Below are 17,294 nucleotides of genomic sequence, written 5' to 3'. Positions count from 1 at the left end.
ATGCCTGTTTGTGTAGATATGGAAAAAAATAATTTAATTAGAATTTTTCTGGAAGCAAATAATTAATGACTGGTATAGAAACACGCCATGGTGAAATGGAGAGGTAATTTGCTATTGGAAGTTAATGAGGCTGTTCTTATCCATTCCCTTCTTCTGCCTTACCCCCTGCCAGATCATTGAGCAAATGATAACCAAAATAACATCAGACAGTAGGGTGAAACTGTTTTTCCTGTGCAAAGCAGCAGGATGACCACATTATCATTTTTATGACTTTGTCCTCATTTTTCTTTTCCTCCTCCCTCTCCTGCCGCCTTTGCCCCTGACAATTTAGTGGACAATCCTCAGAGTGGAAAACAGAACAATATATTCCTAAAATATTTTGGAATTGTTTGTATATGAAAGATCCAACTCGATAAGTTGATAAGTCAAAATAGCACTTACAGGAATAAGATAGCCCCATTAAACAACCTACCCTATACCTTGATCTTGGAAGAAATATGTAGCATGGGAAAATAATTCGTATCCAAGACACTTTTCATTTGGATACATTATCATTTGGTTTTGGCTAGAGTGGTGTAAAGTCCTTGTTCTCATGCTGACATTGTCCTTGGGCAATCCATCCATCATTCTCTAATTTGAAGGACTCGGGTTCTCTGTAACTTAGGGACTGGCAGCATTTCCATTGGCTTGACCACCTACCAATGGTTCCATGACTCTCCCATTGTGGCCTTCCACTGGACTTTTTTTGCAGCTGACTGATTTCCTTTTCTCCTCCAGAACAAACCTACAAAGAAAGGCAAGGAGGTAGGGCACTAGCCAGAGACTAAAACCCACATTTCCTTATTGGTTACTTGGAGGGAGTGCAGGTTGGTTCTGGCTCTTCAATAATTGTCACTAATACTTTATAAAAAGCAGCTGAGAGTCTTTGAGTGGTGGTTCTGACAGTTGGCCATCTGGGAGTGTTCTCAGAATAGTGAACTCTCTATTAGCCTCATAAACAATCTAAAAGATTGCTCAGACTAAGAGGTTGTGACTAGCACAAGAATATCTCATGAGCTCTATTGGTTTTAAACTTGAACATTCTTGGCTCAAGTCCATCTCTGAGCTAAGCAGATATCAGATAGATTGATGGATGGTGGTTTGCCACTCTATTTAAGAAGTGCTGAGGATTCCCAAGCAGCTCTCTAAACACTAGTTGGAGGGCTTCTGGGGAGTGTTCTTCTAACCAAGCTGTGCCACAAAATCTGGAGAATGACACAGTGGCCAACAAATTGGAAGAGGTCAATCTACTTTCCAATACCAAAAAAAAGGAGACTTAACATAAACTATCATACTATGTCCTTAATTTCACATGCTAGCAAAATAATCTAACACAGATTAGAGCCCTACGTAGAAAAAAAGATACCAGATGTTCAAGCTGGTTTTAGAAAAGGCTGAGGAACATGAGACATTATTGCTGATGCACACTGGATAATTGAGAAAGCCAAAGAATACCAAAAAGAAGTCAGTATGTGTGATATTCAGTTGTGTTGACCACATCAAGCTGTGGAATGTACTCAGAAAAATGGGAAATCCAGAACATCTCATTGTCCTCGTGAGAAATCTTTATATAGTTCAGATAGCCACAATATGGACAGAACATGGTGAAATACTGGCTCTGGTTTGGCAAAGGAGTAAGGCAAGGCTGTATAATCCTCCCTTATTTATTCAACAAATATGCGGAACATATAGTGAGGGAAGCTGGATTGGAAGAAGATGAGTGTGCTTTTAAAATTGGAGGAAGAAACATCAATAACCTGCACTTTGCTGATGACACTATTCTAATAGCCAAAAGTGCAAAGAATCTGCAAGGTCTAGTAATAAATAATAGTCAAGAAGCACAGTGAAAAATGGGACTAAAACTAAATATAAAGACCAAGCTAATGACAACAGGTACAACAACCAATTTTGGAATTGACAATGAAGTTATTGAAGCTGTAGCTAACTTCTGCCTTTTAGGACCAACCATTAATAGTAAAGGAACAACCAGTCAAGAAATATGTCACAAAGTAGACTTGGTAGAACAGCCATGAGGGCCTTGGAAAAGATATTTAAATGCTGTGATGTGTCTATGCCTAGAAAAATCAGAATAATGCAAGCAGTGGCATTTCCTGTGATACTCCATGGAAGTGAAAATAGAACTTTGAAGAAGCAGGATAAGAAGAGTATTGACAGTTTTGAACTTTGGTGTTGGAGATGACTCCTGAGAATGCTATGGGTAGCCTAGAAAACAAACAAATAGATCATTGAATAAATCAACCCAGAGTTCTCACTTGAGACAAAAATGACCAGGCTCAAATTATCCTACTTAGACACATTATGCAAAGACCTAGCTCTCTGAGAAAGCTCTAATGCTAAGAAAGGTGCAAAGAAAGAGGATGACTAGTATGGACTCAGTTACAGTGGCAGTGGGTGTATTGCTGGAAGATGTGAAGGACCAGGTTAGAGACAGATCATCATGGAGAAAATCTATATATGTGCTTGCTAAGAGTTGATACTGACTTGATGGCACATAGTCGATCAATCAATCAATCAATCAATCAATCAATCAATCAATCAATCGTTTGTATTAAATTTGACAAGATTGCCTATCTGTAGGTAGAGATGTATTCATTTTATTCATTTAATTAAATGATTTATGTGGCCATCTATCTCACAACAGTGACTTTGGGTGGTGTACAAGGAGTAAAACGTGGAACACAGCATACAATCCTTGGTGCCTAAGGATAAAACAATGACCCCACTCACAAAAGTCAGTAGCAGAGGTCACCTAACCTCCTGACCCACACCCTAGGGGAAAAAACCAAATCTTCAGAGCTTTACAAAAGGCTAACAGGGTCGGGGCCATCTGGACCTTGGGAGGGGGGGGGTGCTGTTCCATAAGGCAGGTGCTGCCATAGAGGTGAAAAACTCTGGAGGGCCTGGTGAGGATGTAAAGCTAATCCCTAGCTTAGTGTTACAAGAATGATCCAAGATTTCTCTTCAGCTTGCATGCTGTACTTTCATTTCCTTTCTTAGCATAACAGAAACTTTTTCATTCTTCTTGAATTTAGTAATTTCTTGTCACATTGTCCAAACCGAAACTGTTAAGATTAAACATTAAGATTGAGTATGTGTTTAGTACAAAAAGTAATTTCAAAGCATAATTGTTTTTGCTAAGTATAATTAAGATCTGTGACTGTTTAGGGTTCAGACAGTATAGTAAGAAGCGGTTAATCTAAATAGATGTTGAGATTTTTTTTTCACTTTGCCAACTGAAAGAGGAAAAGGAGTGTATAAATCTGAGAAAAGCCTATAGCTGCATCCTCATAAAACTAAAGCATGGTTTAAAGGCATTTACTTACTTACTTATTTATTTATTTATTTGATCAATCAAATTTATATGGCTGCCCATCTCACCCAAGGTTACTGGGCAGTGTACAATAATACGTACAATAACGTATATCCAAATGCAGCCAAGAACTTCATAATATTAAATACTCTCATGTGAGTTGCCTTTTGAAATAATTCTAATAGAAGAGAATATATGTAGCTCAAGATTGAAATGTGGAGTCCTTCGGGTTCTCTGAACTTGGCTGTTACCTAGCTGGGTAATGAGACGTTTGCAAGAAAACAGCCAAACTCAGAGACCCCCAAGGACTCCACTGAAATAATTCTGCTGGCTGTAATTGTAAGAGAAAAATAATAATAATAATAATAATAATAATAATAATAATAATAATAATAATAATGATAGTGATGATGATGATGATGATGATGATGTGTGACCAATAATAATAATAATAATAATGGTAAAGTTTAAACATTTGTCTGACTGTGTGACAAACCATAATAATATAGCTAATATTATAATAATAGAATCAGTTAATCTAATTTAAAGCTTGTGAGAAGAATATCCTGTTACAAATTTTTAATTATATATATCATGGCGAGGTATAGTTTCATCCATTTTCTAGTTATCTGGTACTGTTTTTAACTCTAAACCTCTGGAGAGCATAGAGTTATGGATCATACTTGATAAGAAATAATGGGTTATGACGATAAAGCCTAACACAAAACGTACAAGAAGATTCTCTCATGCAAATTTCAGGAATTGTTAAAAATATATAGAAGTGGAAAAGATATAAAGATGCTTATTACAGTGACTTGTAGAGGCTGATATAAATGCTGATTATTTGTACTTTCTTCAGTGGAACATTTTATCAGAAGCCACATTTTAATTTGTAATTTTAGCTTTTAAAATTCAAAACAGAGCATAGTTAGTTCTGGTGCTACTATACACAGTGCCAGATAATATATGGACTGCTGATAAGATTGCGTACTTTTAAAAAATGTGTCTCTGTTCATTCCATTTTCATTTCAGTTACATTCAGACCATTAATATAACAAGCCCTCTGATGACTTTGCATACCCAACCAACTTTCTCAGTGATCAGGTCTTCTGGAAAATTATTTTCTTAAAAACCAAAAGAAAGAAGAAATATCAGTGTCAGAACTTACAAGCATGCAGTCTTCCAATGTATTTCTTTCAGTGGTTTACCCTGCATCTCCTGGACTAGAGGACAAGATTGTGGAGCCTTAAAGCATCCTTCTCTAACCTCGTGTTCCCTACATGTATTGGAATGTAGTTCTCAAATGCTCAGTCAGGATGACTAAAGACCATGATAGCTGCAATTTCTTGGAGTGGTAGCTCCACACCAGGTTGTGGTACGTTGATTTAAGTAGTATTAATAGAAATAGATAAGGCACTATGTGCCACTCCACATTTTGGTGAACTACAGTTCCCAACATTCCTAGAAGACATTGATAATGGTCAGAAATACTGAAAGTTGTAGTTTAGCAAGATGTGAGTGTCATAATTTGTTTATTCCTACAATAAATGGAAGTAATTTGAAAGAGGCCTTCTATTAATACTATTGACTGCAGAACTTTTTTTTAGCTTTCTTGTGTTTTGATCTTCAGGTACAATGGTTGGTGATCACACTCGCTTGGAGTTCCACAATATTGAGACTGGGATAATGACAGAGAAGCGTTACATCTCTGTCATTCCTTCCAGCTTCATTGGCCACCTCCAGAGCCTCATGTTCAATGGCCTTCTCTACATTGACTTATGCAAGAATGGAGACATTGACTATTGCGAATTGAAAGCCCGCTTTGGGCTCCGTAACATCATTGCTGATCCTGTTACCTTCAAGACCAAGAGCAGCTACCTGAGCTTAGCAACCTTGCAGGCCTACACCTCCATGCACCTCTTCTTCCAATTCAAGACGACTTCTGCTGATGGCTTCATTCTTTTCAACAGTGGGGATGGAAATGATTTCATTGCAGTTGAGCTGGTCAAGGGGTAAGATCTTCTGTTGGCTCTGGTAATGGGTTAGTTAATACAGGTCTATCATATGTATTTAAAAGCTGATTTTAATTTCTGAGTCTTTGATTTTTTGAAATTACAACTTAATGACTTAGTAGCTATATCATATTTTTCCTGACAAAACTGCTTCTGCTTCATGTCTGTGGGCAAACCAGTGTTATTAGAAATTTAGAATAATCTTTTTTTTTCTGAACTTTTTCAAAGCAGGAACTTTTGTTTTTTCAGATACATACATTACGTGTTTGACCTTGGGAATGGACCTAATGTTATCAAGGGCAATAGTGATCGCCCGTTGAATGACAACCAGTGGCACAATGTAGTTATCACTAGAGACAACAGCAACACCCATAGCCTAAAGGTGGATACCAGGGTTGTTACTCAGGTTATCAATGGTGCCAAAAATCTTGACCTTAAGGGTAAGTAATTGGATCAACTTTGAAGTGATTCATCCATGCATGATCATAACATTATTTCTAATACCATATCAGTTGAAATCTCAAAGCTGGATGTGGGAAATACCTTAGTGGCAAAGCATGTAATGAATAGAAATACTTGGTATTTTCAGTTATAAAGAGATCATGGGTTTAGGCAATACTCCTCAGAGAACAGTAAGACTTGGAAAAGACATTGCACTGGATAGATGAATTTATTTCTTAAGAACTTTATATATGGCATCTTAGTATCATAGTGTTGGAAGGGACCATTTGCATCATCAAGTCCAGTCCCTAGCACAGGAGTCCAGATTAAGCATCCCTATCTCACTGTTGTTTCACTTGAACATTTCCAAGTGAAAGGAAGCCCAGCACATGGCTGGTAATTGACTCCACTATAAAGCAGCTCTTATTATTAGGATTTTTTTTCTCTCACGTTCAGTCAGAATCTGTTTTCTTGTCATTTAACACATATGTATTCTGTGCTCTGGAATGCTGGAGAATAGGACTTGACCTTTTGTGTGACAAGTGGTATCATAACTCCTTTCAGTCTTATCTTCTCAAGATTAAAGTAAAGATTCCCGATTCCCTAAATTAGTTGCTAGTCCCTTGAACATCCTTCTAAAATGTGGTACCCAGAACTGGATATAAGACTTGGGAGTCTAACCCTTATAGAATGTAGTGAAATTGTTACTGCTTGTAATTGGGGAACTATAGTTCTGTTGATGCAACCTATAATTGTATATGCCTTTTTTTTTACAGCCATTGCTACTCATATTCTATTTATAATCAGTTACTATTCCCAAATCTTCATCTCAAGTACAGTTACTAAACCAGTGTCTTATATCCTTTAACTTTGCATTTGATTCGTGTTGCCTAAGAACTTTGCATTTGTCTCCATCAGATTTCATACTGTTATTTTCAGACATTTTATCAAGGTCATTTCAAGGTCCAAGTCATTAGTTAAAAGTGTTGAAGAGTAGAGGGCTCAGCCTAAAGTTATCCTTCCAATGAAGAGCCACAGACAAGCATTCTTTCAGTATAATTTTTGAGTTAGCTATCTATCTATTTAATTGTCATACCATCTGTCCTACAAAATGCTCTGCTAAAATCAAGATGTATCACATCTTCAATATGCTTACAATCTACAAGGATGTTACCAATGAAAAACAAGATTTGCCCAGCAAGATTTGTGCTCGACAAATCAGTGCTGACCTCTGACATTGTTTTCAAGGTGATTACAGAACAATCTACTTATATCTGCTCTAGAATCTTGCCAGATGCCAATATCATACTAGATTCTTCCTCCAGTTTAGCACTTCATGTGCTCTTCATGACCGTAAGATATCAATATTTGACCCGATCATCACTAGTTTGACCAGACAATTACCTAGAGTCACATATGTGAGATGGGTGGCTATATAAATCAAATAAATAAATAAACCTTCAGTAACCTAGGATACATTTTATCTAGCCCTGGAGAGATTTAAAGTCATTCAGAGAAAACAGTTATTTCCTGACTATAATTCTATCAGTCTCAAGATTCAGTCCTATCCCTTCATTCTTTACAAACATACTACCTTCTTTCTGCTAGACAACATAGCCAAAATAATATAATTCTTTATTGTCTGTAGCATTTTGCAGATTTTGTCAAACTACTAATAGCCTGATTTATTTCTCTTCTTTATACTGTAAGCATATAAAATAAATAAACAAACAAATAAATCTGACCTTTAGCTTTCCTGTCATAATCTCTACAAATCACCTGCATCTGCTCTTCCTTGCTGACCTGTGGCTCTTTCCACAAGCTTTTTATGTAGTGAAGATTTCATACTTCACAATTTTTGTGAAGGTTTCTGCTGCTGCCCTCCATTTTGCTTCTTACTGAAATAGGTGGCAATTCTGCTTTTGGTATCTTCTTTTTAAAAGAACCCAGATCCATCATAAGTTCTTTTTCCCATTAGATTCACTTGTCATGAAATCTTCCTTATCACTTTTTAAAGTTTACCAAAATCAGTTTTATTTTATCAAATATACTTAGCTTTAGTTTCCATTAAAATGTACAGCATTAAAATGTATTTATAAACAGTTCTGTTGATAACTGTATATATGGAAATTTCATTGCTGATCATCTGTGATAGTTTGGTAATCATGATCATTTCCCTACATGACTGAGTAGGGAAAATACAAATAAAAAAAAGTGTGTGAATCAGTTTATTTGCTGTTTATTGTTTTTATGGGCATTCATATATGAGCCCATTCACTTTTTCAATAAGCTACTATTATATTAAATTAGAATGCAAAAGTACATTTAAAAGCATATTTAATTACATTTCCAAGTGTATTTTCCTTTCAGATATAGATCTCTAAAGATGTTTTTCTCTCAAAACGTGCATTACTAAATCTATATTAGCTATATTTTTTAGTTAAGAAGTTTGTCAAAATAATTCAGAACTAGAAAAATCAGTAGACAAGAAGTTCTGATCTCCACATTAGTCTACAAAGGGTGATTGAATCAGCTTGTACCAGAATATGCAAGAAATGAATTTCTCAAGCATCCATAATTCATCCACCTGGGGAAACCATCTACACAATTATTATTTCAAGGAAAAGGTTATCCAATAACTTTGTCCTCTGAATTATGTGATCTCCTACCTACAGTTTTACTAAGTTTATAGTAAGAACAGTTTCAATATGAGTTTATTTAACAAGCTTAGATTTTCCCAGTTCATCTAGGCTGATTTTCCCTCTCCATTAGGAAGTATCCTCCTATGCAGCCCTAATTTATTATACATTTTTGTGGCTAAAACTGTTTATGTAAAAGAATTGCTGCTTTCATAGATGAATCCCAGTTTGATATGTAATCTGTGCATGTCTAACATGTATTCATAGATATAAATGTAGGTATGTATGTTACAAGGTGTTGCTATCTTTACTTCATTTTATATTTTCCTTCCTTATGCTGTATGTGAATTGAGTCAAATAGCTCTCTAATTTCTATATCAGACAGTTGTTTATATTACAAAGTTCTTTCCTATTAGCATTACCTGACCTGTCATCAGCAATAAGGCTTTTTAAGATGCTGATCACAGTATATGTGTAAAAAAGCACTGCTCACTGATTTCCTTGGCCTTTCCTTGTCCCCTGTCTGTTTTCCTTTAGGCGATCTGTACATTGCTGGACTGGCTCAAGGAATGTATAGCAACCTCCCGAAGCTGGTGGCCTCCAGAGATGGATTCCAGGGCTGCCTAGCATCAGTGGACTTGAATGGGCGTCTGCCAGATCTCATTAATGATGCTCTGCACCGCAGCGGGCAGATTGAGCGGGGATGTGAAGGTATAGCCTGCTTAAAGTGCAAATCTTTCTTGCTTAGCCCTCCCTCCCTCCCTCCTTGCTGTTCTTTGCATCACCATTGATTTCCTCCATACAGCCTCTTTCTGATCTACTCTCACTGTGACATCTCCCCATGCTATCCATACACATGTTCCATATTTGTAATCATCTTGGATGCGTAACATGCGAAAGGAATGAGAGATGGTTCTCGAAGGTCCCATCTTGCCATGTGGCTTTCTGGCTTGATGTATTATATCCCGATCACAGAAATACATTAGATATAGCATGCACATCAGTTGGCTGCTATTTAGTTTGATTTGTCTTAGGTTATGTCTGTAATTCTATTCAGTTTGAATCAGAAACAACGACAGCAGTAATAATAATAGATTTTATTCCAAACAACATCAAATAAATAGCAGAATATACAGAAATGGTATAATGATTGAGGATTTGCCAATATACAAGTGATCTGGATACTTAATCCCCAAATAAAATTGAGATCTTACATAATGATTAAACATATCTGATGTGTACTCCTCATGTAAGATCTCAGTTTCCCAGCCTGTGAGCTCTTAACTATTAAGGCATAATAATCATCCATTGCTATCCAGATGTGCTCCACAATTCAAGGTTTAGGTTGACTTCTGTTAAAAAAATTCTCACCCTTCATCTGGAAGCAGTTTTTATATATATATATATATATATATATATATATATATATGTATGCAAAAAGCTGTCGGGAGCATTTGCCGGTAGCGCGAAAGCTGTGCTCACCTGAAAAAGGCGCAAAGCAACGAAACCCCGCCTCCTGCGTGCACCAGCTGGGCTCTGCTCTAGGAAGGAGGCTCTGGCAAACCACTTCCGAAACACTTGCCTTGAAAACTGCAAGGACTCATCCAAGCAGTCACTGCAGAGTCAGTAATGACTGAGCGCAGATTAAAATATATATATAGAGAGAGAGAGAGAGAGAGAGCAAGCGCGAGCGCAGTTGGAGTTTTTGTTCATCATCAGAGAATGATTATAAGAAACAGCAAAAGTTATCTGAACCTTATTCTTCCAGTTGGGTCATTTCCACAGAATTCTGTGAAAGTGCCCAACACTTCTGAAACAATGCAAATTGGTCTCCACGAATTGCCACATATATCCCTATTTCACGTAGTGTTCTCTTGAGTTCAAATTATAATTCTTCTACTCATAATAATAGTCTTATTAGAATGGTGCAATATTTTATTTATTCATTTAAATAATTTATATGGCCACCCTTCTCACGACAGTGACTCTGGGTGGTGTACAAAGATTAAAACCAAACAATTAAAAATAATAACCCATGACATCCAAGAGAAATGATACCTTCCTGTTATAAAATCATACCCACAACAGAGCTTGCCTAACACTTCTGGCCTGAACACCTGGAGAAACAGCTAGGTTTTCAAAGCCTTATGAAAGGCCAATAGGGTTGGGGCCATGCAGATTTCTGGGGGGATGCTGTTCCACAAGACGGCACTGCCACAGAGAAGACATGGCTCCTAGGTCAAACAAGTTGACATTGTTTGATAGAGGGAGCCCGGAGCATGCCTGCTAGTTCTGGTGGGTTGAGCAGAAACAATGGAAGAAAGGCAGGTCCACAATATGTTCTGGATAACCTCTCATTTGGCCATCTAAGGGATCTATGAATTGGTTAGTTGGCTGAATTCTCCATCAGTCTCTTATATTTTATATTAGTTTGGAATAAACAACAAGCTACTTTGAGACCATGTTCTTTTGTGCCATGTTTTGATTTTTGGGTGGAATGTGTGAAGAAATAATGCTTTGGAATGATGAAAGAAACTTTGGAACTTCTGAAAGAAACAGGGACTTGGGAAGATGATAGATAAGATATTAGTATAGCAAATAACTTTCGTGGAACACTCCCACAGTGACTGGCTACTCTCACCCTTTATATTTAGAAGCTGTGATTTGAAGGGAAAAAATCATTCACATATGGATTTTTTTTCTTTTAGTATCTTACAATATCTCTTTTTGGGAAATGACCACCAGCTGTTGGTGTCATCTGTCAGCAATAATATGACAGGTTTGTTTACTTGTAAGAAGAGAATGGAAAAACAAATTGGTGGCTTATTAAAGACTATTGAATTTATATGCCATAAGCTTTTTTTCCCTACTAGAATCAGCTTTATCAAAAGGATGAAGTATATATGCACAGTGGGAGGAACAGTGAAGAAAGAGGGAAATGAAAGGTAGATAGTACAAGTGGTGATAATTTTATTATGAACAGTGGTTATTCACAAAGCAATTTTTGGATGATGACACAGACCCTTATAGGGTTAGCTGTTTAACAACTGTGACTTTTAAAAAGAAAGTATTAATAGGTAGAAGCCATTGCTCAATATTTATGAGCAGAAGCAGATTTTACTTACAGAATGCAACGGGGCTGTACTATCTGTAGCTCCTTGCACTTCTCTAAATCCTCAACCAAATGAAGCAGATTTTAAGGGTACATTGGTGAGCCGACTATGTTGGTAAGAGAACAGAAACTCATGGTACAGATGGATTTTCCCTTGCATGATTTTAGACTCAATCCTTCATTTCAGAGTCCTCAGGAATGGGGTTATACAAAAAAGGAAGTAAGTAAGTAAATAAATAAATAAATTTTGGCATTCTATCAGTTTTAAAACTGACCTTCTTAGACAAATAAATGTCAGAGATGATTGCAACACAAAGCAGCTATACCATAGTTAATTAAGATGTTCAGTGTTATCTTTTGTGGCTTGAACAGAGACAAGATTCTTACTTTTATTTATTTTATATTACTCGTTTTAATTTATATATCAACTCACAAATGCAATTATGATTGTGTTATCATCCAACTTTTGATTTGTGAAAAGATATTCCTAATAAGATGACTGTTAATACTTTCTGTATTTCACTTTCCCCTATTGTCATCTCTCTTGTCAATGTCCATATATATATTTATAGCTCACTAAAATACTTGATGCACCTGAGCACAGGTTTTGTTCTATAAGTGGTTTTCAGTGCCATAAAACATGTTAATATTTAGGATACCACAAGGCAGAAGGTCTTCTTTTTTTTTCTTTTCCTCCTTGGGGCAGCATAGCTACATCTCTATAAAGAAGAAAATAAATTGTGATTATGTGAGCCAGGAGAAATAATGTTTCTACTCCAGAGTAGTAAATTATACAGCTTATATTAGTTGCTTTGGATATGAGACTCATCTCATTTTACTTTGATAGGTACAATGGATAATTTCTGATATAGCAAAGTGATGGTCAGATGCTTGGAAGGCTCTGAACCTGAGTTTACTGTTATTGTGTTACTTGAACAAACTATTCCTGGTGCCATTCATATTTTTTTCTCTTGGGCACTATACTACTGCTGTTCTATATAATATAGAGACAGCTATGTTTTGGTGAAATATGTGTTATGTGGGACTCTTCAGAACAGGATTGTCTGATTATTTAGTTTGCTACAATCAGAATTTCTACTGTACTGCTGATTACACAACTACTTTCTTAATTAACATCCATTTTAAAAACAAGAACCAGTTTGGTGTATGTGGTTAAGGCACTGGGTTAGAAACCAGGAGAGTGTGAGTTCTAGTCCCACTTTAGGGCCAAAGACAGCTGGGTGATACACTGAAAGAGAGAATTTGCTATATGTATCTGGGACTGAAGTTTTAAGTGAAAATTTGATGATGATCCCATAACTGAGATCGTGATGGATCTGGGTGCTTATCAGGATTTGAAGCAGCTGTTTCTGTGATCTTTGGCAATGGTTAACGTGAAGTATGGGCAGCTTACCTTGTGAAAGGATTGATCAATGCTTTGTAGGCAGCTCACTCCCAAAGGGACATTTTAGCAAAGCTAAGGCTTTGTCATATCCAACTGTGAAGAATCCTGGTCTTAGCTAGCGCTTATCACATAGCCCTCAGATCTTCAGCTTTGAGATGACATAATCAACATGAGTGGAATTTAAGCCAAAAAGGCTGTATCAAATCATATGTTCTAGGTATTAGTTATATATAAACCTCAGAACTTTCATTCATATAACAAGATGGCTTAACCAGAAAAGATACACAGTACTGGCTGGACTACTTAGAACAAAAACAGTTATATCATAACCAGGACAGCCACATAACCCATATAAATTAATTTTAATAGTAAAGGGGATGAGATAAAAAAATTATATTGGGTTATTTTTTAAAACCACTTGAATCTTTCTTTTTTCATTAACTTCAAAATCAATCATAAAATTAAAAACCAAATTGATATAGAATTGACTGGGTTAGTGCACATCTCCAGATAAACTCTAGGAGCTTCTTCTCTAACATATTTTATCAACTAATGGGGAAAAAATCCCATGTTCCTCAATTATTAATTTGAAATAGTTTACCAAAAGAAGGGGATGAAGAAAGTGAATGAGAGAGAGAGAAAAACATAAGAAAGTAGCATCTTCCAGTTACCACCATGATCTCTTAAATTCAGCACCCATGACCTTTTTAGGCATATATGAATGTGTGTTTTTCCCTATACTTCCACAACTTTAATATTTCAAAAATTAGTTCTATTCCATTTCTGCAGCCAGTTATGATTCTTTGGTTTAAATATATACGTGAAATACCTAGACATTTTTGTACATAATTTTCCATAACACATACATTTTTACCCACAAATTTCCCTATATACAAATTTTCCTAAGAAGATTCTGGTGCATGCTGTGGTGTAAGAGTTTCTCAGACTATATGCAGTTTTGTATGCCGGACCAACAAAATGCATTGCAAAACTCACAGAAGTGCAAAAACTGAATAATAGTATACAGTATATATTTATTTGGGAGATGCACATCATATTACAGTTCATGTTCACAAGAAAAGCAACCTCATCTTATTGCCATCATTGTCTTTGATAAGACATATTAAGTAAAATGAGCATCTTCCATTAATTATTCCACCATTTCTTATTGAGGGGCTTCATGGACAAGAATAATAGTACCTTTAAAAAAATGTTAAAAAACAAGTAAGGTCTTTCTTCTTGTTAAAATTAGTAATAAAATTAGATTCAATCTGTCTCTGTTGACCTGGCAGTTTAAATGCATTTTATATATCCTGAATACTGATTTTACTGGCTCGATATCTTCTGGTAACTGTACCATTGGGGTCAGCAAGTGAAATTCATTCACAGTAGGTTAGATTTAGCAGATGTAATAATAATAATAATAATTATTATTATTATTATAATTAAAAAACCATAACTCTTATACTAATACTTATATGTGTGTATGTGCCACTTGTTTATGACATTCTTCTTTCATCAATAATTTGTTAGTTGCTTCAAACAATCAGCATCAGGCCATCCTCCAAAGCTAAATCATCGAATATACTTGAGGAAATTTAGCCTATCCAGAGTTCTGCTTTGCTCTCAGAACCACCAGATCTCTTGTCACCAAAAATGTGAAAATGCAACCTCCTTTTTCTCCCCTGTTAACCAGAAAGACTGAAATAATGTTGGTTTCTCCAAAAGATCCTTTATTGTAGATTCATATACCAAGCACCCCACCACTTTACTTAAAAGAAGACATATGATATGGTGGTATTATAGACTACGCACTTCCTTTCCGAGTTCCCCAGCTCCTTTTTATTGCAACACTTAGATTTTTTGAAAGTGTATTCAACTTCTATCACTCTGCTTAGTGATGATGCTCAAAAAGTAGAATAAGAATTCCTTCAAGGGAGAATTGACTCTATAAAATCTATTTAATGACTGTGGTATGATTAGTAAAATAAAATGAAAAGAAAGCAAATGTTGAAAACATGAAGCTTTATGATGAGCCATAGTGAGCTACACTGTGTACAGATCTCTGTCTCCATAGAAGTAAATCACACTGTTTTCAAGATATCATACTACCAGGCAAGTGAGCACAGGATTGTTGTTTAAATGCTAATGTGTTAGAAGGTAAAGGCTTCTTTGCAGTTTTAGCACTGGTCCCTGTTGATGGTGGTCTGTGAGAATAATGCATTCCAAAGGTGAACATTCAATAGGTCTAATAAACCCTCCAGTGGAGCTGATGGGTCAGTACTTTACCAGATTTCTTTCTCCAGTGTTGATATGAATGCCTTTTTAGTTTCATTGAGTGTTTATGGGATGTTTTCTTGTTCATCCCCACTCCTTCAATTTCTGCAATAGGGGAAAGAAACTTTGAACCCCAAGACTGATCCCAGATTAATGTATTGGAATGACTTGTTCCTAAAAGATCAGTTTTTTGACAGAGCAGTAGAAACTTAACAAGTTAATGGAAGGAAAATCTTGCCTTTGCCCCTTGCACTGGTTTGTTACCTCTATCTTGGCATCATTTATATATCTATATCTATATCCACACAGATACACACAGCGTGTGTGTGTGTGTGTGTGTGTGTGTGTGTATTAAGTATACATGATTTTAGAGATCTCAACAGAAGGGAATACATTCTGCAATTCTTTCTCGAGTTTTCTTATAAGTGCATCCTCATGAAACTGAAATGGAGAGACAAACCTCCATTAACAAGAACAGTGTTAACTCCATCAGTTATAACTCCATCAAAGACACATGAGACACATTGTAAAGAAGAGTTTAAATATTCCTTATCTTGTGGAAAAATATTCATGAAACCAAATTCTAATCATAATTTTTACAGGGACAACAAGAGCATATAACAAACTTTCTTTACATTACTTGTAGACATACAAATGTTGCCTGCTTCCAGTTTTTCTCGGCTCCTATAATATTTGAAGGATGACTCATGGATCTCAACATAAGTGTTCCAGGAGATCTATGGAGCTCAACATTCCCAGAATAAGTGAAATCCCTGCAGTCAAATCTACTCCAGATATTAACTACTAGAATGACAGACCATAAACTCCAGAAACACATCCCTGATGCCATCATTAGCTGATGTTTATTTATGTATTTTATGAGCTACATTTTGGCAAATGATCCTAAATATCCAAGTACAAGAAAAATAAGCACACCAAAAGTAAAATAACAACATAAATATAAATGGATGTTAATGATGATGATGACGAAGATGATGATGATAATCTGAATGAAAGGTCCTCCTAAATCAAGAAAGTCCTCCTAAATCAATTTAGCATTCTGAAATGCTAAAGGAAATTTGCCCCACGTAAATCTCACTCCCACATGGGGAAAACCTCCTATCTCATGTATTCACCAGATATACATCAGAAAATAATAGAAAAAGAAGCCCCTTCAGCGACTGCAATAAATGACTAGAATCTTGTGGGGTTGGGGATCCTTCAGATCATCTATGGTTTAGAGGCTGAAATGTGTTATAGTGCTTTCATTTAGATACACACAGCAGATGCAGAATGGAGTCAAAGGATCAGAGTAACAGCAAGTTCCATTTCAGGAGCATCCCCATGTGAACATATTTCAGTATGATGGGATATGATCAAAACAGACATGGTGTTGGACAGATCTACCCTCTGTATGAACAAAAAGAGTTCACAGTAGCCAAAGCTGTGTTACTAGGGGGAGCCATCACCTAAATCTTAAAAGCAAAGCTACATCAAAGGCATTCAAAAGTAGATAGATTGACTACAAGATAAAGGACTATGAGATCTGGGTGCAAAAAATCTGGGAAAATACTAGATGGCAACAAAAAGATTCAGAAAACTCTTACTCTGATGCCATCTAGTTATAATCTGGATTTTTGCAGCTCAGATCTGGTAGCTCTAATTAATAAAATAGTCATGTCAGGGTCAGAGGTGCCTTTGATCACTGCTGAATGTGTTATTCTGAAGTGGATAAAACATAATGTTATTTTGTCTTATTTTAAAAACATCAACATTCCACTGTACTGAACTTCTTAAAAAGCGTACATGGGAAGTGGGTCTTAGGAAGAAATTTACCTACATTTTTCTTTTCTGGATCTGCACATCACAAAGGAAGCAGATGGATTTCCAGATTTTTTTATTCCAATTGAATCCAGTTTTTAATGGAGCATGGGAAGCTCCTCAATGGGAAACTAGTCTCACTGTTTGCTCCTTCATGTATAAATATTGGTGAATCATGTACCATTAATGTTCCTTCTGGTGTTACTCTTTCTGTAAG

The 17,294-nt window shown here is 36.1% G+C and overlaps 1 protein-coding gene across 5 annotated transcripts in view; it reads left to right on the top strand.

Annotated features, from left to right (window-relative positions):
• Positions 1 to 5,187: 5,187 nt before the first annotated feature.
• The window catches only part of LOC103060191 (neurexin-3-beta), a 758,042-nt gene continuing 745,935 nt past the window's right edge, over positions 5,188 to 17,294 (top strand). The window contains exons 1-3 of one of the 5 annotated variants that reach the window (XM_088145267.1): positions 5,188 to 5,382; positions 5,632 to 5,822; positions 9,000 to 9,173. In XM_088145267.1, coding sequence (XP_088001393.1) covers positions 5,282 to 5,382; positions 5,632 to 5,822; positions 9,000 to 9,173 — 466 coding nt within the window. In that variant the 5' untranslated portion in view covers positions 5,188 to 5,281. The remainder of the gene's footprint in view (positions 5,383 to 5,631; positions 5,823 to 8,999; positions 9,174 to 17,294) is intronic. The other 4 variants (XM_088145265.1, XM_088145264.1, XM_088145263.1 and 1 more) reach the window with 4 other exon arrangements.

The sequence above is a fragment of the Python bivittatus genome, unplaced genomic scaffold (genome assembly GCF_059951505.1).
Source record: "Python bivittatus isolate LINGU-HERP-01145 unplaced genomic scaffold, Pbiv_v1 ctg000480_np1212, whole genome shotgun sequence".
Taxonomy (NCBI): Eukaryota; Metazoa; Chordata; class Lepidosauria; order Squamata; family Pythonidae; genus Python; species Python bivittatus.
This window is presented reverse-complemented; position numbering and strand designations above follow the sequence as displayed.